The sequence below is a fragment of the Propithecus coquereli genome, unplaced genomic scaffold (genome assembly GCF_000956105.1).
Source record: "Propithecus coquereli isolate 6110/MARCELLA unplaced genomic scaffold, Pcoq_1.0 Scaffold126, whole genome shotgun sequence".
In the NCBI taxonomy this organism is placed as follows: Eukaryota; Metazoa; Chordata; class Mammalia; order Primates; family Indriidae; genus Propithecus; species Propithecus coquereli.
In genome coordinates, this window is record NW_012136747.1 from 397,220 (window position 1) to 418,049 (window position 20,830).

The 20,830-nt window shown below is 57.6% G+C and overlaps 1 protein-coding gene across 1 annotated transcript; it reads right to left on the reverse strand.

Moving 5' to 3' along the window:
• Nucleotides 1-2,710: 2,710 nt before the first annotated feature.
• On the reverse strand, nucleotides 2,711-20,509 carry BIK (BCL2-interacting killer (apoptosis-inducing)). The gene is made up of 5 exons (XM_012637965.1): nucleotides 20,481-20,509; nucleotides 6,188-6,337; nucleotides 4,199-4,297; nucleotides 3,442-3,568; nucleotides 2,711-2,800 (listed from the first exon to the last, which is right to left on the reverse strand). Exons 2-5 carry the CDS (start codon nucleotides 6,328-6,330, stop codon nucleotides 2,711-2,713), a joined length of 459 nt encoding a protein of 152 aa, XP_012493419.1. The 5' UTR covers nucleotides 6,331-6,337; nucleotides 20,481-20,509.
• Between the last annotated feature and the right edge of the window lie 321 nt (nucleotides 20,510-20,830).

Consider the following 20,830-nt stretch of genomic DNA (forward strand, 5'->3'; position numbering starts at 1 on the left):
TCCTTCTGGTCCCAACGTGAGTCACTCACACGCCCGCTGGTCTCAGGGGCAGGCACACAGGCAGCCTCATGTCCCCTGCCCCCGGCTCTTGCCAAAGAGGGGCAGACCCTGGAGCCATTACCTACAAAGGGGACAAATCCCAGAAGTCCCTTCCCCTCTTCAGGCATTAACGTCCACATTGCACGATGGAGGCTGGGCTAGAGGAGCTCAGGGGGTCCCAAGGGACCCGGGCCCTGACTTAGCCTCTGACCCTTAGTCCCCAGGCCTCAGTTTCCCGCTGGTGGGGCTGCCTGGAGCTGATGAGAGTGACGTACTAGCACCTAGATGGTCCCAACGGGGAGGGAACCAAGATGCTGCCATCACATGTGGGTGCCACAGCCATGGGCGTCTCCCCGAGGCCACAGGGTGGAGTGGACACACAGGAGGCACCGTGGGCGGCCTGCAGGCCGCCGCCTCCTCCACGTGCAGGCGGGAAAGGCTCTTCTCCACCCTGTCCCCTCCTCCCTTGGGGCAGAGTTTCTAACATCTTCTAACGCCCCCAGCCATCCTGGAGACCACAGGGGAGCAGGGAGTCCTTCCAGGAGAGGAAGGCTAGACCCTGCCGCTCCCCCCTCAGCCTGCTGTGTCCCTGCGGACACATGCCTGTCAGAGCTGGGGTCCCGCCTGCCTCCCACCCCAGGGCCCTTGCCCGTGTAGTCCCCTCAGTCCTGACGCCACCGCAGTGCACCTGCTCCAGAGCTGGCTCCTCCCTCGATGCCCCGCCCCAGATGTCTCCGACTTTTGCTGCCTTCAGGCCACGCCCCCAGCACCCTCCCTCAGCTGACACCTGTACTTTTCCTTCCCCAGCAAGATGAAATCTGAGTCAGGGATCCTGTCTTCAACATCCCCACTACGGGTGACAGAGCATAGCACAGTGGGGCTCCCGAGACCCAGGGTGGAAAGAACTTTGCAAACCCCAGGGCAGGACGACCGTGGGGTGCCCCAGTTCCTACAGGGAGAGGCTGCTAGGAAGACTGGCTCAGTTGGCATCAGCTGCGCTGCATGGGGGCGGGGGCGGTTTCTGTTTCTTCTGAAGAACCCTGGGCTCCTTGAGAAGAGCCATAGTCACCCTGGCCAAGCCCATGGTGGGAACATGCTCAGAAGCAGCTTGTCCTGTGCTCAGGAGGAAGCGAGCTGGGGCCTGGGTGGTCAGGGAGGGCTTCCTGGAAGAAGTGGCTCTGGGTGTGGCCTTTTGGTGTCCTAGTCATGCTGATTCTGCAGTGGGTCCCCAGGGCCCTGGGTGTCTACACACTCAGTCAACCCTGGGACCACTTCCAAGCCTATGATCTTGGTGGGGACCAGGCCCATCTGCGGTGGGAAGCGCACCCTCCCCCGCTGCAGCGGGATGGTGGGGGCCAGGCAGCAGTGACCTGGGAATTGCATGGCTCTGGGCTCACCCTGTGAGGTTCTGAGGGACCCGCATGGTTGGTCCCAAGGAGGGTGACAAGTTAACAGACAGAGGAGATGAAGCCAGGCTTCGAAGCTGCAGAGGGCTGGGAGTGGTTCACACCTGCAGGCCAGCTCCTGGGAGGCCAGGAGTTTGAGGCCAGCCTGGGCAAAACGGCTCCGAAGGCCCGGACCTTGGGGAGCTGAGGCATAAGGAGGCCTGGGGGGCCCTTCAGTTTTGAGGGCTGGGTGCAGATGGGTGTGAGGCAGGGTCTGCCCAGCCTGGCTGCAGGGGCAGGACAGCTTCATGGCTGGGTCAGCCCACTGGGGTGGGCAGGGGACAGGAAGGGCCTGGCTGGGAAGGAGACCAGGCAGGCTGCCCTAGGTGCTGGGAGGGAAGTTCCCTGGCCCAGTCCAGCCAAGGTGCAGCACCTCAGGTGGGCAGGAGGAGGGGCCTGGTGGGGTCTAGAAATGGCCCTGGGCCAAGGCCTGGAGCAGGAACTGAGCCCGAAAGGTGGGAGGCCTGGCTCTCCTGCTCCTGGTGCCCTTGCCGGGCACCCCCTCCCCACCACCGCCCTGCTCTATGAGCAGAGCCACGGAGGGTGTGTGCAGGGAAGGCACAGGAACCCTCATTCGAAGAGTCACTGAAAGCCCAAAGGAAATACTAACTGGATTTTAGGCACCAGGCCAGGCCAGGGGGAAGGCAACCTTTGCAAAGCGTGGAGCCAAACCCCAAGGCGGCATTGGTGGTCCCCGGGCGCAGGGAGGAGACCAGGAGCCTGCCCCACCCTCTGCCCTCCCCGGGGCAAGACGAAGCCTGCACTGGCGCTGCAGACCCACAGAGAGGACCAGAGACCACTGCAAAGCAACAGTTTATTGAGCTCTCCCAGCCCTCAGAAACCAAGCCAGTGGATTCTCGGTGCGGGCATCACAGACACGGGGGTGTGGCCAGCACTCCCCCCGTTGCCCACTGCATGACCAACCGGCAGGACAGGAAGGCTCCTTCTTGGGGACAGGCTGCCTCCCGGGCTGGGCCAGGGTCAGGACGCAGGCCCAGCCGAGCCTTGGGACCCCAGAGGTATAACAAATTCATCTGCCTTACAAAAAACAAAATCTGAAAAAACAAACACTGAGTATAAAACCTCAGCAGTGTCCCAGCACTATCTCTGAGTTTAAATATAAAAAAGGATCATCAAAAACTCCAGTTAAAAAGACAAGGAACTGCTCAGCCGCCACCTCCAGGGCGGTGGTGGGGTGGGGACCGGCCCCACCCTGGGCCCGGGCCTCACTTGAGCAGCAGGTGCAGGCCCCCGCCCAGCAGCAGCAGCACCAGCAGCAGCAGCAGCACCTGCTCCCACGCCGGGGCGGGGCACACCTGCGGGGCGAAGGGAACAGTGAGGCCAGAGCCAGCCAGACAGGCAGGGACCGCGGGTGACAAGGGGGAAGCCCGGGGAGGTGGGGGACTCGGAAGGAGGACGAGGGAGGGGGCCGGGAAAAGCTGAGACCAGAAGATGAAGAGCTGAGCTCGGGAGAGGAGAGTGGCCCTGAGAACGTGGCAGAAGAGGGGCGGCCAGCCCGGGATGCAGGTGAAGACACTGCGAACACAGGTGAGGGGACCAGCTGTCCTGGGGGAGAGCGGCGGGGAGGGGGCAGTGTGAGAAGAGGTTGGCCAGGCAAGCTGCTCCAGAAGGGAGGCACCTGTCCCGGCCAGGAATCAGGAGAGTCCCGCCTGCCGGCTGGGGCTTCCCAGACAGAGGGAGAAGCCACCCGTGCACGGCCTGTCGGTTTGTGCGCTCACGCCCGGGCGTTCCCCCATTCGTGTGCTCACACTCGGGCGTTCCCCTGTCACTCAACCGGGAGCCTCAACCCCAGAGGCCAGCGGGACGCAGCAGATGTGCAAACAGGGGAAGCAGAAGACGAAGGGAGAGGTGGAGACTGAGGCAGAGCAGAGGATGTGCCGACCAGGCAGCCGACCTGGGCAGCAGTGCGCGTCAGGTCGCGAATCGAGGCTCTTACCCAGGGCCGGGGGCTGAGCGACCTCCAGAGCCTGGCCACGTACTCCCTGAGGTTGGCGAAACCGTCGCTAAGGCTCCCGAGCACGCCCCAGCGGACCGGCTGGTCACAGGACAGCGCCAGCCCCAGGCTGCAAGACAATGGGAGGGTGAGCAGAGACAGCCTGTGTCCTAGGTGACACCATCACAGCAGTGAGGAGCAGAGGGCCTGTCCTCTCTCACCCCCACTGCCACCCTGGTCCCCCTTCCGGGGCGCCTCCACCCGAAGGCCTCTCTGCACGTGCTGTTTGTGGTCAAATTCACTCTGACTTCCTGTTGCCTCCCCGTCGTCACCGGCCCACCAAGGACTTGGCCCTGTGCTGCAGAGGTGGCCGTGTGAAAAACCAAGCCCCACTCTGCAGGACCCCGGGCAGGTCACCGCCGGCTCATTCCTCCCCGGGAGACCAGCCGAGAGGTCCTGCCTCCACGGCCCAGGATCCGGACTCACCCAGCATGTCCCTTTAAGTCAAGACCCTCTTGGAAAGGTACAGTCGTGGCTTCATACGGAAAGAGAAAGGGCCTTTGGCTCTGCCTTGTCACTGCCCAAGCCCGGGAGGGAAGGTGGCAGGGGCCAGCTCCAGGAGTGGGGCGCCAGCGGGAGCAAAGGGTCTCAGGACTGCCTGGGAGTGTCAGGGCCACTTCCTCCCAGTGCGTCCTTGGGCCCAGACCTGTGCTGGGTTCTGGGCCTCCACCCACCTGCCCAGGGCCCCGCCCCAGGTTACCTGTGCATGGTCATCCCGGGCAGCCAGGCCAGGCGGGGGCTCCTGAGACACAGGTCCATCTCATCCCCAATGCAGGCTAGCCGCAGGGCCACCTCGTCACTGTGGGGAGCAGGCTTGGCGGTCAGGGTGTGGCCGTGGTGAGGCCAGTGGCACCCAGCCCCGCCCAGCTGAAGCTTCTGGTGGGGCCGCGAGTGGCCCAGAGATGAGGGGCAGTGTCCGATCTGGGGCAGGCGGTGAGCCTTTCCGCATCCCTCCTGACTCCCACTTGGCTTTAAAGATGCCCTCGAGGTCCCACGCGTGGATGCATTCTGGGAAGCCAGTCACGCCGGCCACAGGGGTGCTGGTCCCGCCCCTCATGTGCCCTCGTGGCCGCCCTCTGGTGGGAGGATGGGGACTTTTGGGCATGGTCTGAGCCTCACGGGGTGGGCGGGTGCACACTGGTGCCTGCGGCGGCTGGGTGATCAGCTGGGCAGGCTCCGGGCAACCCGCCTGTGCACCCGCCCACGGATAAGAGAAGGCCCAGAAAACCTGGCGGCCTGATTTCCCTGCAGACTCCTGGGACGGCCCCGCCTGGTGGTGCTTGGAGGGAAAGCTGGACGACAGGAGGGCATGTTTGGGGACCCTGAGCCCCCTGGATGACAAAGGCCGGATTCCCACAGGGGTCTCAGCTTACCCCCTCCCTTGGTGGGGTGAGGGGACTCCAAGAACTGCCCCCCAGTCCCCAGTCCTGAAACTGCCCCTGCCTGGGCCCCAACCCTAAACCAAAACCCGGAGTGAGATGGAGGCTGGCCTGCCCCCCCGCACACATGCACTCACATACATGAAGACTAAACATCCCCCTCCTGGCTCCCTGCCTGGCTCAGGGTGTCTGGGCCCCAGCCCTGCCCTCTGGGTTTGCCACACTCCATCCTGTGACTGGGCGGTTTGGCTGGGAATTCCCAGGCAGAGGGGCCTCTCAGGGCCACCTGCTCAGAGGCCCGCCACCTGCCCAGGTCTGTGCTCCCTGCTCTGGGGTGGTGAGGACTGGGGGGGGTGTGGTGGGCCGGCAATCGGGGTGAGGACTGTGGCCCCATCTTTGTCACCCTGTGTGACCTCAGGAAACGCTGCCCCCCACACTCGTCCACTAATGGAGCAAGGAGTGGGGAGGGGCCACATGGTCTTTGGGTCCCGGGTCCCTCCAGCCCCAAACTCCCAACCAGCCGAGTCCCTACCTCCAAGACCTAATGACTAAAAATCCTGAGGCCTAAAGCAGAAATGAAACACCCAGAACCCTGGAGCTGCCCTCGGGCCTGTGCGGGCAGCAGCTCCGGTGGGGCCTGGCTGTCCTCTCCAGTTGAGGGTGGACACCGAGGCCAGCAGCCACCTGGTCTGCACCGGGGAAGAGTAAGTGTGCATGTGCTTCCTGCCGGGGGTGGGGGGCGGTGGCTGCCCCTGGACCCAGCTGGCAGAGATGGGCTCGGGCCCCACCTCTACCCTGGCCCCAGCAGGTCCTGCTGCCTCCAGGGGCCGTGCCAGTTCTGGGCAGATTCCTTCTTCCTGCCTCAGTGATTCCTTGAGAAACCACTGCGCTAATAGCCAGGGCCAGGAACTGTGTGGCTTCCTCTGGTCCCCCCAGTCCTGGTTTATAAAATGAGCCCCATATCCTTTGCCAGGCCTCAATGTGGGCTGCAGGTCAAGACGGGCCTCTGTCCAGCTCCCCAAGGCCAAAGGCTCGAGCCATTGTGACGGCGGTGCCCGGGGCCCATCTTGGGACTGTGAACATGCTGGACGCTGAGGGGTCCCTCTGTGAGTTGGTGTCAGCAGGGTAGGGGCCCCAGAGTCAGGTGGCGGTGCAAGGTGAAGTCACCTGGCCACCAGCCTCCAGGACCACACCCAGGGAATTTTCTTCCTTGGAGCCCTGCAGGGGACAGAGGGAGGCTGGCCATCTGCAGACGCTCCCGCCTTCACACAGGTCTGCTCTTCTACCCCACGCATGCCACTGAGACCTACCTGTCCTCGAGGCACCCCGAGGGGTCGGGATTCTCCTCGTTGTCCATGATGCTGAGAACCTCCAGGATCAGAGGGTCCAGGAGATGCTCGAACGGGAAGGTCTCCATGAGGAGGTCCGTGGAGACGGGTCTCACCTCAGACATTGCTCCTCTGGGGCAAAAAGACAGAGTATGAGTTGACCCCCAAACTACGCAGTGTGGGGCTCACTCACAAGACACCCCCTCCCCCTACTCTGCTGATCTGCTAAAGCCAATAACGCCCAACCCAGCTCGCGCAGGCGCAGATCCTGCCGCACACTGGCTGTGTGCCTCTGGGCCAGTCACCAAGCCTCTCTGTTCTCGGAAGGGAGGGACTTGGAGATGACTCGTAGGGGCCCTTGCTTCTTCTCTTCGTTGTAGAGTATAAATATGAGGCGATCTTTACCGCTGGTCCTCACCAGGCCAGCAGCCCCACTGGAAAACCCAGGCACCTGCTGCCAACAGAGGGGCCACCACTGGGCTCCAGACAGCAATTGGCTAGCACCACTCAGCCAGAGAGACGCTATTTTGTGGTGTTTGCTATTGAACAAGAAAGGCACAAAAGCGAAATGGAAACAAGTCATCCCAATCCAATCCCAGAGGAACCACTGCCAACTCTTCCCATCTCTCTGCAAAACACACAGGCACGTCACATGGGTTTCCAGAAGTGGGATCGCCCACACGTGGAGTCCTCTGTGGGCAGGTGGACAGCCACCTCTGTGGGCACGGCGCCCTCTGTGGGCAGGTGCAGCTCTTGTCCTCTCTGAGGCCCGCTCCCCCTGGCTCTTTGCTAACAGAACTCCAACTGTCTTTGGGGTGGCCCTGCGCCCTCCCTCACAGCCAATCGTGACCCTCCCCTTCGTCCTCGCTTCCCCAGCATTCCTTGCAGCTGGTGGCGGCGGTGTACCCCAGTTCTGCCCAATGATGTCTCAGGGAACCCAGACGTCGGGCTCAACACAGCCGGGCCAGCTGTCCCTTCTGGAGAGCTGCGGCAGCCAGCCAAGAGCGGCAGCGCAGGGAGGCAGGAGCGCCAGGCCTGCCCATCGCGCAGCGCTGGTGGCGAGAGCCACACTGCCTGCCTCTCGCTGTGTGTGAGGAAAAAACCCAGTGTGTTCACGTGGCCATCGAGTCTCCTGTTCCTGGCAGCCAAAGGCCTTCCCAGCTACTGTACCTGTGGATTCCCCAACATCAGTGAGTGTTTCGCTCATGATGGCGACTAGGATTCTGTGACCTGATTCACCAAAATTGGCCCCACACTGTCCCAACCAGCCCGTACCAAGTTTGCCACCCATGGTACCAAACAGCCTTAGGTCCGAGTATGATGATGATGATGAAGAGTGTGATCCCGGAACCTAATGACCCAGTTCGAATCCCAGCTCTGGCAGTTAGTAGCTGATGCCAGTTTCTCCATCTGCAAAACGCGCTTGATGAGCACCCCTCGCTGGGCTACTGGGAGGATGAAATAAAGGAATCCCCTCCAAGTACTCTGAACAGCGCCTGGCACGCAGTGACAGATAGGCAGACCCATTATGACCTTTGTACTTCAACCCAGCATTTCTCACAATACACCCTGGGTCTTCTACATTTTTAATTCTTCAGGGCTGCCCGCAAACTCCAGTAACTTACTGGACTTTTTTGTTCCGGGAGGACACTGTAGCTGGTGAAGTTCATGACTGAGCCAAGAAGGGACAGAGCCCCAAGTCTCCCACAGCCCAGTCCAGGGTGGACCAAAGTCCATCCCTGAAGTGGACCAACCAGGACACACAGGGCCACCCTGCTCCAGGGACACCCTGAGGCTAAACACAAGTGCCTGCTCACTAATTGCTCAGCATTAAAGTGAGACGCTGCAAATGCCAAAGGGGCTCAGGGCCCCTCCAGGTGTCTCGGGACTGACTCCAGGCAGGTTATTAACAGCGTCCAAAAGGCAGGCAGTGGATGAGCTGGGCCGCACTGTGACGTCATCAGCCTGGCAGGCACGGGCCGGGGCATTCTAGCCTTTTAGGGAGAAAGCGCAGAAGGACAGCACTGTTCATCAAGCTAGAGTTGGAGGAAAAAAGAAAAAATGCCCAGAACGTCTGTTGAGAATGAGCTGTTGGGAACTGAGAGATGTCTGCTTCAGCTTCCTAGGAGGAAAGTAGAAACGAGGTTAATCTGTTTCAGGTGGAAGCGCAGCTCTAACAGGGCTGGGGCTGGAGGCGGTCGGCAAACACAGTCACAACAGCCACAAAGAGCCCCACCGGTCAGGCCACACCTTCCCCCGTGGGCCGAGAAACTGTCAGGTCTGACCTAGTGGTGGGTGGAGGGAGATGGCCCCAGCAGCCCAGATGGGGGGAGGGGCTACCACCTGCAGGCAGTGTTAACCCTGCCTCAGCCTCGGCAACTCCAACTCCCCTGAACCAGCCGGCCAGGGCACAGGGACACTCTACAGGGAGGGTCCTGGTGGCATCTGTATGAGCTGTAAATACCCAACAGATACCATTCTGGGGGCAAAAGTCTTGACACATTTGTCACAGGGAGTGCTTGGTAGCAATTAAAAAGGATGAGGTAAACCTAGATCAATCTGCAATGTAAAGATGTAAGACAATTGTTTACACAACATTGGGTGACCAATATTAGCGTGGTTTGAAGTCACTTTTGTAGATCAGACAAGCCAGAGATGACTTGACTTTCATGGTCTTTTTTTTTTTTTTTTTTTTAAGGAGACAGGGTCTCACTGTGTCACCCCAGCTGGAGTGCAGTGGCCTGATTATAGCTAACTGCAGCCTGGAACTCCTGGACTCAAGCGATCCTCCCACCTCAGCCTCCCGAATAGCTGGGACTTCAGGCATGCACCACACCATGCCTGGTCAAATTTTTTTTTTTTTTTTTCGGTAGAGACAGGGTCTCACTATGTTGCCCAGGCTGGTCACAAACTCTTGGCCTCAAGCAATCCTCCTGCTTCAGCCTCCCAAAATGTCGGGATTACAGGCGTGAGCTACTGCACTGGGCCTCATCTGCCTTTTATTAAATAATTAAGGTGTTGTGTTTTTGCATGGGACGTACTGACATTGCAAACCCCCTTTCCCAGGCCAAACTTGGACTCCACAGGAGCCCCGTGGCACTGACCGACAGCCAAGCACCCGTTTGGGACAAGGACACCGTCCTCCTTGTCCATCTTGCTGCGCTGGTGGCTTGTTAGGAGGGGAGGAGTGTGGGGTGCTGACGCTCGCACAGAAGGTGGGATGCACGGGGTCCAAAATCCCACACTGGAGTCTCTGCCACCTTCCAAGGCCAGCAGGACTTCAGCTTGGGAACTCCCAACAGTAAAGGAAAAGAATGAAACTAAGCAGACAACGTGCCAGGGGGTCTTCCCCAGCCCTGCCCAAGTGACCCTGGATAGCCACAGATGAAGAACATCTGTTAACTTCAATAAAAGGTAGGAACAGGGAACTATAAGCAGACAAGAACATTTATGTAGAAAATCAAAGAGATCGGGACACTGCTATGGTTTGAACGTATCCCCCTAAATTCATGCGTTGGAAAATTAATCCCAATGCAACAGTGTTGAGGCAGAACTTTTAAGCAGTGACCAGGTCATGAGTGCTCAGTTTTCAGGAATGGATCCATGCAGGGGCAAGTTGTTGGGGGCATGGGTTCAGGCCGGCCGTGGTGGGTCACGCCTGTAATCCTAGCACTCCGGCCCGAGGCGTGAGGATTGCTTTGAGGGCAGGAGTCTGAGACCAGCCTGAGCAAGAGACCCCGTCTCTACTAAAAAATAGAAAAAAAAAAATAACCAAGGCAACTAAAAATAGAAAAAATTATCTGGGCATGGTGACACAAACCTGTAGTCCCAGCTACTCGGGAGGCTGAGGCAGGAGGATCGCTTGAGCCCAGGAGTTTGAGGTTGCTGTGAGCTAGGCTGACGCCACGGCACTCTAGCCTGGGCAACAGAGTGAGACTCTGTCTCTCAAAAAAAAAAAAAAAAAAAAGTCTAAAATTCCATTAAAGCACATTAAAGACCCACGTAAATGGAGAGACAGACAAATCTTCATGGGTGAGATGCCGTGACACTGCATAGATTGCAGGCAGTGTGTGTGTTAGGTGGCATTTAAGGAAACTTTGGCTGCCTGGCAGGAGGGGGGAAGTGGCGTCTATGCAAACAGTCATTTCCCTGGGAAAGCAGTCCCAGCCCTCCTTTGCATCTGCCCCCTCCTTCCCCTTCCCTCCCCAGCTGAAAGGCAACCTCCCAATGCTCCTAGAGACCCCTGCCTTCCCCCCAACCCCAGGCAAGGGCCACAGTGGGCCCCCAGCCACTGTGAGCTGAGCTGTGAGCTGGACTAATCCTCACCTTCACCCACTGTCCTAACATCCCTCCCCTGGCAGACACTCCTAGAGTCCTTGTGCACTACAGAGGAAGGGGGTCCTAGCCACCAGGGCGGGCGCTCTGCCAGGGGTCTGCAGAGCGGGCCGGAGTCAGTCACCCACTCTCCACCTTCCTCTAAGACCCTTCCAGCCCCTGCCGCCCTCCCTGTCTGAGTGGGTCTGGGACAGATGCCAGTCTCACCTTGGGTTAACAGCCTAATCCAACCACTCCCCCGTCTTGTCCCTGGGCCTCAGTTTCCCCATCTGTTGTCAAATGAGGATAATGATCCCAAACTAAGGAGGCTCCATTTCCAGGCAAGAACTAGCAGTAATGCCTCTCTATTATAATCCCAGCTGCTGTTTGGAACATTACTACGGGCAGGCAGTGATTAAGCCTCGTATTTGGATTAACGCATTGAATGTTCAGCGTTGCCCTCGCATCGCAACCTGAGCCTTCAGCCACCTCGCCGCTGGGCCCGGCCAACTTGGTATGGAGACAGCTCCATCGTTAGCTGGGCCTGGGCTGGCCGTGGGGCTCTAGACAGAGGGAAAACAGTGTGGCCAAGGAGCTGGGGATGGGGGCCCTGCCCAGGTGGGGGCCCTGCAGCTGCTCCTCCTACAATGGCCTCTCCTGGCAGCCCTGCCGACCCAGTCCCACCAGCTCCTGCCTAGCCCTGGCTCCAGGTTCTTTGCTAGGCTCTCTTCAATCTGACCCCCACGAGGGGGCAGTCTCACACCTGACCCTGTCACTGCGGTTTGGCTCTCAGACCCCTTGAAAGTCATGCCACATCCACTAGAGGGCCCTCCCTCTTGCAGCCCTGCTGTGACCACACTCAAGAAAGTGTGCTTCTATGGACTGTGTCTGGTTGTCACGCCCCCAAGCTTTTGCACGTGCAGTGCCCACCGTCTGGCCATCCTCAGACTGGCTTCTTCCTATGGTCCTTTAAGAACTCAGCTCAGGGCGCGGTGGCTCACACCTGTAATCCTAGCACCCTGGGAGGCCGAGGCGGGTGGATCGCCTCAGGTCAGGAGTTCCAGACCAGCCTGAGCAAGAGCCAGACCCCGTCTCTACTAAGAATAGAAAGAAATTAGCTGGACAACTAAAAATAATAGAAAAATAGAAAAAATTAGCCAGGCATGGTGGCGCATGCCTGTAGTCCCAGCTACTCTGGAGGCTGAGGCAGGAGGATCACTTGAGCCCAGGAGTTTGAGGTTGCTGTGAGCTAGGCTGATGCCATGGCACTCTACCCAGGGCTGTCTCAAAAAAAAAGAACTCAGCTCAGACACACCTTCTCAGACCCTCAGAATCTAGTTGGGGGCCTCTGCAGGGTTCCCCATATCTCAGACTGACCCATTCCCTGTTGTCCAGTTTCTTACCTGTGGTAGTTTAGAGAATGGACTCTGGAATGAGGCTGCTGGGTGTCCTTGGGCAAGTTAACTAACCTCTCTGTGCCGCACATTTCCTTACTTCTAGAAGGGAGATACTAGTAACACCTATTTCATCGGCCTGTTGTGAGGACAAAACGGTATGATCCATGTTAATGGACCTGACAGAGTGAGCATCTGCTATCATTAATTTCTGGTTCCCAGTCCACAGCCTAGGGCTTGCATAGAGCAGACAGACATCTGTTGAATGAATAAATGAAGGGAAAGTATTCCCAGAGGACCCACTGTGTCGATGCATTGCAGTTGCTCTGCAGGAAACAGGACTAGTTTCTTTCATCTATTTTTTTCCCAGCAAATTTGCAAATGAATAGTTGAAACCCTTCTTTGGTGAAAAGGAGACACACCTATCCTGTGTCCTTACCCAGACTACAGCCCACACCTAGCCACCTACACACTCACCAGTGGAAAAACCACTGAAAAAATTGGCCACCAGTCCGGAGCTCGGAGCTCGGAGCTCTATTTTACCCACAGAGGTCAGGATGCAAATCTAACCAGCGCAGAAGACAGCGCCACACCCTGGCCTGCAGGGCTGGGTCGGGAGGAGGTTCTAGACCCTCCTGCATTGGTGACCAGCTCTGTACTTGGCTATGTGACTACAGGCTCATCTGGGAAATGGGGAAACGCCATCTCCCCTCCCAGGTCGTGTCAAAACCAAGCAGGTAGAGCCGTATGCATCCGGGACAGGTTCAGGAGGTGTGCAGCTGATAAGGAAAACCCCCATCTGTTACTTGGCACATCAGCCACCTGAGACCCCCACCCCTCACAGAAGACCCACATCAGAATAATACCTATTACCTGGCCCATCAACTGATCTACTACCGGGCGCATCAGCATAACACTGAATCTATCATCTGACACATCAACTAACCTATTACCTGGTGGGCATTAACCACCTGACACCCTACCCCCCAGACCACCACAACTTAATAAAAGTGGGAAAAATCGGGTCGACGGGGCTCAGAATTTGGTGGCGAGGCCCCTCTGAGCCCCCCGGCGAATAAACTTTAATTCTCCGACTCTCCGTGTGCCGCTCGGCTTGTCCTCGAGACCACTCGCTGTAACACTTGCTGTGACACAGCAAGACAGGGGAGTGAGGCTGCGGGGCACAGTGCCTGGGGGTCCAGCTCCCGGCGGGAACCCTCAGACATGCGTGATCTCAGCCAGTCCTGTGGAGGGCCAGGAGGCGGGAATGACACTTCCCATTTCACAGATGGACAGACCCAGAGGCGGAGGTACCAGGTGGGTCACATGAAGGGTCAGCTGGGTTGAGCCAGCTGGGAAACCACCTGCCCTCCCCTCCTCCCAGCCATCAGCCTGGCCCTGGACCATGAGCGTGGGTGACGCAAAGCACCAGGAACCTGCTCAACTCAAGCGCGGCCCAGCAGGAAATGCCCCGACCTTGCAGCCACACAGACCTGGGTTCCACTCCCAGCTCTGCACCCCCCACGGCTGGAAGTCCCCTAACCTCTGAGCCTTGCTGACTCTTCTGCACAGAAATAGCACTGCCTTAGGGCTGCGGAAAGAATAAAGATACACCATTGCCCGTTTCCTGCCTCCTAGCAGGGGCTCTGTAAAAGCCGGTAAACTCAATCAACAGGCTCAGCGGGGAGCCAGGGGCGCTCACGCTCCACAGACCAGCAAGCTCCTACCTCTCTGGAGGTCAGTGTGACAGCCAGCATCCACCAAAGTCACACATGCACGTAACTTCTGATTTCCAGGAACACGTCCTACACATACCCCTGCATGTACCCCGCAGCCTGAAGAAATTAAGCAATGATCCGCAGCCCACAGTGCAGACCTTTAGGGAACACGGCTACAGTAACAGAGCGAGAAGAGTTTGCAACTGCGCCTCCACCTGCGTAAGCAGCGCATGGCTACACAAACACTCCTGCCGGCACAGACTATCTCCGGAAGGAGAAATGAGATTAGTCAAGAGAAGAGGGTGTCTGTGGGACAGAGGTGGGAAGGACACCCAATTTTTTACCATATGCTTCGTAAGTTCAAAATTTTGCTATCATGTATGTGGCTGGCAACACCCATTCAAAACTGTACAAACAACTGCTAATGGCTTGAATTTGTGTGAAATGAGATGTTCGGTATTTGTCCTCAAGGTTATTTCAGGAAGCTCCAATCACAACAGCCTCTACTCCCTTCCCACCTGCTGGGGAAGTCGGGACTCCAGACCCCAACATCACGAATCTGCAGATACCCAAACTGCTTGTTCTGGAAGGAGGTGGGGTTCACTTCCCAATACCATTTTGGTCATGTCTGTGTACATTATATATGAATCGAAAAGCATGGGAGAAAGATCTGGAAACTACAGTGACTACCTTTGAAGAGGGCAATGGAATTGAGGGGGTGGTTGGCGTGGGAGGAGGGAACAGAATTCGCATGTTTCCTCACTCACCCCAGCCCCCGTCGGGAACTGTGCTGTGTGGTCCTGGTCACTATACCTCTCTCTCTTCTCTCTTTTTTTTTCAATTTAAGGAGGGAAGTGAGAAAAGGGGCTCAATTTCCTTTTTTTCTTTTTTTTTCCTTTTGAGACAGAGTCTCACTCTGTCGCTGTCGGTAGAGTGCAGTGGCATCATCAGGGCTCACTGCCACCTCGAACTCCTGGGCTCAAGCTATCCTCCTGCCTCAGCCTCCCAGCCTCCTCCTCCCCTCCTCCTCCTCCTCAGCCTGCCAGCCTCCTCCTCAGCCTCCCAGCCTCCCAGCCTGTAGGCTTGTGCCACGACACCCAGCTAATTTTTTTATTTTTAGTAGAGATGGGGTGTCGCTCTTGCTCCAGGCTGGTCTTGAACTCCTGAGCTCAAGCGATCCTCCCGCCTCAGCATGAGCCACCACTCTGGCCCTCTTGACCTCTCTGACCCACGCATTTCCTCAACTGCCCACAGGGGTAACAACAGACCCACATTCAGGGCGGTGGTGAGGATTAAATAGATTTCAAACCCCCAAACCCTTCGGAAACTCAGGGCATTACAAGAGGCAGACAGAAGCGGTTACTTTCAGATCGCGGATCATGCTTCTTCGCCCACCCCATCATACCTGACCTCAGGGGAGCTTGGGCAGAGGCAGATGTGCGTGCCTCTGGGCCGACAGGATATCGCCTACAGAGTGAGAAAGAGGTTTGTTTCCTTTTTGCCTGGTATATTATAGAGATGGTCCAAGTGTTTGGTTCAATGTCTGTTCATCCAAGAAAGCAAACCCCGCTCCCCAGCCTGTGGCGGTCCCGGACCGGGTCAGGGCCGTGAGCCTGGCTCTGCCTCGGGGTGCTCCGCCGGCTGGGCCCCTGGGTTCAAGGCCAGATCCACCCTGTGACTTTGGAAAAATTCCTCAGCCCCTCTGGGCCCTAATTCCTCATTTATAAGACAAGAGCTAGAGGAGAGATTGTCTTCTGTGTTCTTTCCTGACTTCAAACTTTGGAGGACGTGGAACAGATTAGTAACTCTGGACTAATTTTGAACTGACCCCAAAAAGGGGAACCCTGCGCTTTTTTATCACCCTTAGCAAAGGACAAAGTGTCAAGACACCACCTGGGTCTGCAGTTGTTAAAATTTCAGAGGCATGTATTTAAAATAAGTTCTGAAATGTCTGGGCCTGGGAGTAAGTTAAGGACTGCACCCTGGGAACCGGCCCGGCCCGCAGGCTCTCCCGCCTTCCTGAAGGTGTTTGGGTCTCCCCTTTGACGGCCCCCCAGCCCTTTTGAACCCCATCCCTCCTCACACCCTCCCTGTGCCCCAAACATCCCCAGGCAGGCATGAGCACCCAGAGATCACTTCCTCCTCGCCCTCCCAGGACGGAATTACCTTCTCCTCATCTGTGTTGTCCCAGCACCTTGGGTAAACAACCCTGGATTGGGCACTTGGCCCATCAAGGTCTCCTTAAATGTTTACCTGTCTGTCTGCCCCAGCCGGCCGGGAGCTTGGCCCAAGTGCAGAGCAGGGACCCAGTGAAAGGTGGAAAGGGGGAGGCGGCCAGCCCAGGGGACCAGGCAGTTCACAGCAAAACAGTGAGAATGAAAGATGGGGTTAACAGGCGCTGGGCTCACAATGGCAGGCAATTCTTGGCTGGGGGACCCTGGACTAGACACACACCCTCGCTGGGCCTGGCTGTTACCTTCTATACAAGGCCAGGAGGGAGAGGGAGAGCCCCCCACCCCCACCCCGGCAACTGGCACAAGTGGCCCTATAGCCCTACGTGGAGGAGATTCTACATGCACAGTATACATCAAGTGCTCACTAAGGGACAGCCGTCATTCAGGGAGCCTGGAGCTCACGAAAGGCGCACACCCAGGCTGGCCACCTTGGGGCCACATGACGCACCACTGTCTGCATGAGGGAATTTCAGCTTGTGAACCAAAATAAAATGTTAAGGCTCACCCCCCCCACCGGCTGACTGAATGGACCCCCTCGTGGCCAAAGGAATATGCTAAAACTAAATTGCCCGCCAGGAGGAGGGAGGCCAGACATGCCTCATCATGCCCCTCTCCCTTCTTGGAGACATCCTTTGTAACCCATTAGCAAGCCTAAGGGTATTCAAGACAAACCTGCAGGTCCCCAATTTACACAACAAATATACACCAGGAGGCTTATCTCTTTCTCTCGGATTAACAGCTTCTTATATCTTAAAACGTTCCAAGCCTCTAAACAAAGCTTTTTGTCTTTAACCACTTACAAGTCAAAGAATTTTTAAACCCACCTATAACCCGTAAGCCCCCCCCACCCCACCCCCCGCCAGATGGCCCACCTTTTCGGGCCGAACCAATGTATGCCTCCCACGTATCGATTTATGACTTTACCTGTAACCCCTGTCTCCCTAAAATGTATAAAACCAAACTGTACCCAGCCACACCAAGTCCACTTGCTCAAGGCCTCTTGGGTGTGGCTCCAGGTCTCAGTCCTCAAATTTGGCTCAGAGTAAATCTCTTTAAAATTATTTTACAGAGTTTGCCTTTTTTTTCCATTGACAAGAGCTTCCCTGGAGCAGGCAGATCTCTGCCCTCACCTTGAGATAGAGCCTCTTAGCTCCAGGCTACAGACACACAATAAATCATCTCTTGGGGGAGAAAATTTTAAGAATCTTCTATCTTGAATTGGGCATGGTGGTCACGCTTGTAATCCTAGCACTCTGGGAGGCAGAGGTGGGAGGATCCCTTGAGGGCCAGAGTTCGAGACCAGCCTCAGCAAGAGTGAGACCTCGTTGTCTCTACTAAAAGAAAAATAATTACCTTGCCAACTAAAAATAGAAACAAAAAAATTTAGCCTGTGGTGGTGGTATGAACCTGTAGTCCCAGCTACTCGAGAGGCTGACGCAAGAGGATCACTTGAGGTCAGGACTTGGAGACCAGCCTGAGCAAGAGCAAGACCCTGTCTCTACTAAATAAATAGAAAAATTAGCCTGGCATCATGGCATGTGCCTGTAGTCCCAGCTACCTGGGAGGCTGAGGCAGGAGGACCGCTTGAGCCCATGAGTTTAAGGTTGCTGTAAGCTAGGCTGACGCCACAGCACTCTATACAGGGGGACAGAGTGAGACTCTGTCTCAAAAAGTAAAAAAAGAGTCTTCCATCTTAAATGTCCAAAATCACAGGGACCCTCAGCCAAACAGGCAGAAATCAGACACCCTCTTCCTGTGTCTGGATCCCTGGCCTGCACTTCCTTGGTCTGGGTAACGAAGTTCTCCCATCCCCAGAAAAACAGGTTTGCCTTGCAGTGCAGGCCCGGAGGGTGTTTTGTATTGTCACATCCTAATATTGACACTAGGAAAATCAGCTGCCCTGTCTGCCCTGTGCCCGCCCCTCTCCTACCTGCCTCAGGGCCAACGAGGAGCTGAGGACCACGGAGTGATCTCACACTCTGCGTTTCTCCCAGGCCCAGCCCCAGCCAACCCATGGCAGGACAAGGGGGAGACAAGGAGGCGACCACCTATACCCAGTCCAGACCCACTGCTGGCTTCCCGGTGGCCGCCAACAACAAAACCTGAGTGTGCCCAGAACTGTTCTGAGCAGAGCAGTGGGACTCACGGGAGCCACTAAGTCCGCAGCAGGGGAAGCAAGAAGCCATGAATTGTCTACGAACTTAACAGGTTCACTAAAAAACAGGGCGCTTTCCAGGGAGGGGGGAAAACACGCCTGTAGTGGTGTCACTCCGGGACTCACTGGCAAACACGACCTTCCTTCCCCAATGAGCTCCTTCCATGTATGTGAAAGATGATTCGAAATGAAAACCTGGACTGTTAGCAGTGGTCTCTGGTTTCTTTGCAGCTCAGTGAATCCAGATGTCATTTTAATGCTATACCTCCTAACTGCCTGAAACTTACAATAATCAGCATGTATGCAACCCCTCTCTCCAACCCAGGCTGACAAGCACCAGGGATGGCCGTTTGCCGCTCCTTTGCTCATGGAACTGTCAGGTCTGCATGAGCACACAAATGCATGAGGTAATTTCAGTCGTAGCATCCTTAAGACAGTCGAGTAAGGTCTAAGGACAGAGAAGCAATAGGAGGGGAGAGAGAACTATGCCTCAAGACAGGGTAGTCAGGGAAGACTTCTCAGAGGAAGTGGCAAGTGAGCCTAGATCGCAAAGGGTAAGCCAGACACCCGTCAGGACACGGCTAAGTTGATCGCTCCCGTGATCTGTCTCAGGGCTCACACTAGCACATGGGAGGCCTCACAGTAGCCCCAGTGCTTGGAGAAATCTCCCTGCTGAGATTGTTCCTACCAAAAAAAGATCAACTGGAAGGCAGCTTAGAAGCTTGGTTAAATGGATGGACCACCAGGAGAAAGGACGGTCTGAGTTTTCAGGCATTGGCTGAAAGCCCACACCCCAGAGGCCAGAATCCCCAGACACTTGACATTTTAAACTAAAAACAAGCAAAAATGAAACTTGTAAACCTAACACCGGCAAGGCTGTGAAGAAACCACAGATCGACCAGTCAGTGACAGCCCTGTAACCTAAAGAAAGGGTCAGAAGATGAGTGAAGGAGAGTGGGAGGGGCAGCCAGGGGTGCACACCTGTCCCAGTGTTAGGAATCCGCCCAGCTTTCCTTGGAGGGCCTGGGCGAGTGGGGGCCCAGGTACTGCCTCAGGCGACCATTCACAGACCTGCAGAACAGTACTAACACCAAAAACATGCCACTCCTGAGAACTTACTCCAGAACCATGCCCAAATTAAGGAGAAATAAAGGTGTTAACCCCAGAGAAGCTATAACTTGAGTGGGACCCATTTTACAGAATGAACAAACTGAGGTTCAGAAAGACAGACTAGCCTGTCCAAGTCTGCATAGCTGGCTGCCTGGAGAGGTTCCAGCTTAGCTTCCAATAACGGGCTCTTGGCGTCTGGCTAGACAGCCTCGGCATTTCTGTGTGGAAACGAGGCCTCCTGCTCACGGAGGCAGGCACAGGCCAAGCACTTCCCCGTCCTGGTGCCCGCTGGGCTGTCTGTCCCCTTCTTAATAATGTGGGAAGGACGAGGCTACCCACCGTCCCTTCCCGGGGAGCTGGAGCTCCCAGGCCGGAGCAGGCGCGGCTGTTACAACAGCAGCAACAACAAAGATGTTACAACAAAAATGTTACAGCAGCACCAACAACAACAACAACATCCCACCCCACAGGACGGCTCATTCCAGCAAGGAGAGCAGCAACGGACAGTTTACAAAGAAGCCAGAGCACAACGACGAAAGTGAGACGAGCCCCAGGGCTTGTTCCCGCCCCGCCCCGCAGGCAGCCTGGCCCCTCCCGGGTCGCCCGAGGGAGCGCGCCCCGCGGCCGCTCTCACCCCGAGTGCCCGGGCCCTGGGGTCCGGATTGACCAAACCAGGTCCGGACGCCGCTGCCCAGGCTCCAACCCCGGCCCCGCGGGGCGCACCTGTGCAGGGCGGTGGGCAGGTGCGGGCCGGCGGCTGCGCCCGGCGCCTGTTCCGGACTTTCCCCGCGTCCCGCAATGAAGCCTTCCTGAGGCGGCCCTTCCGCGGGTGCGCGGCGCCTCGGGAGCCTCGGATCGCGGCGGGGACAGGTGCACGACGCCATCTTCTCTCTTTGGGGGACGCCGCGGCTGTGCAGTTCGCGCCCTGAGCCGGCGGCGCCCAGCCGCGCTCTGGTCCGGTCCGCACCGCCCCCGAGGCCGGAGCCCGTCCCCGAGGCCGCGCGGGAGGCCGGTGCGGGAGCCGTGGAGCATTCGGCCCTCGGGGCGGGAGGCAGAGAGGCCACCCCATTGTCCAGATGGGGAGACTGAGGCCCTCGGGGGTCCGCTGCTGGCACGTTCGCGGGGCAGGGACCTGGAGCTCCCGGCCAGAGACGGGACGTTTAGGAGCCAGAGTCCCGAGATGTCGCCCCGCAAGTGACTCACCCGCGACTTGCCAGAGCGGTGAAACCTGGGCACCGGTCCCCAACCTCGCAGCCGCTCGGCACCCGGGGCAGCTGCCTGTGCGCTTACCTGCCGGGCTTCGGCTGGAGAGAACGGCGCATGGTGGCGGGGACGGGGGCCCGGACTCACCTCGCGGTGGCAGCGGCGGCAGCAGCGGTGGCAGCAGCGGTGGCAGAGGCGGCGATGAGCCGGGCGGGAGGCGTATTGTGTGCGGCAGGTCTGCCGGCGCCGAGTCCGAGCGGCTGCCCCGCCCCCGCTCCGCCCTGCCCGCGGGCGCCGCGCCCCGCCCCGGGGGCCGCCCCTCCGCCCCGGAGCTGGGACCCGGGGCTTAAGGGCCACACAAAGGTTACAGGTGCGTCTGTTTACTTGTTTACTGTCTCTCTGCTTCCGGCTGGTCTGCAGGGTGTTTGTCCCGCGCGCTGCTCTTTTCCCTACACTCAGCCCCGAAGTGCACTCCGTGGTCCCCGAGGAATGTTTGT

Excerpts from the sequence above, each read along its gene's own strand:
- BIK (XM_012637965.1), bottom strand. The coding sequence starts at position 6,330 with ATGTCTGAGGTGAGACCCGTCTCCACGGACCTCCTCATGGAGACCTTC. Across the intron at positions 4,298-6,187 it reads TCGGGGTGCCTCGAGGACAG|TGACGAGGTGGCCCTGCGGC; the intron begins GTAGGTCTCAGT and ends TGCTCCCCACAG. Across the intron at positions 3,569-4,198 it reads CCCGGGATGACCATGCACAG|CCTGGGGCTGGCGCTGTCCT; the intron begins GTAACCTGGGGC and ends ATTGTCTTGCAG.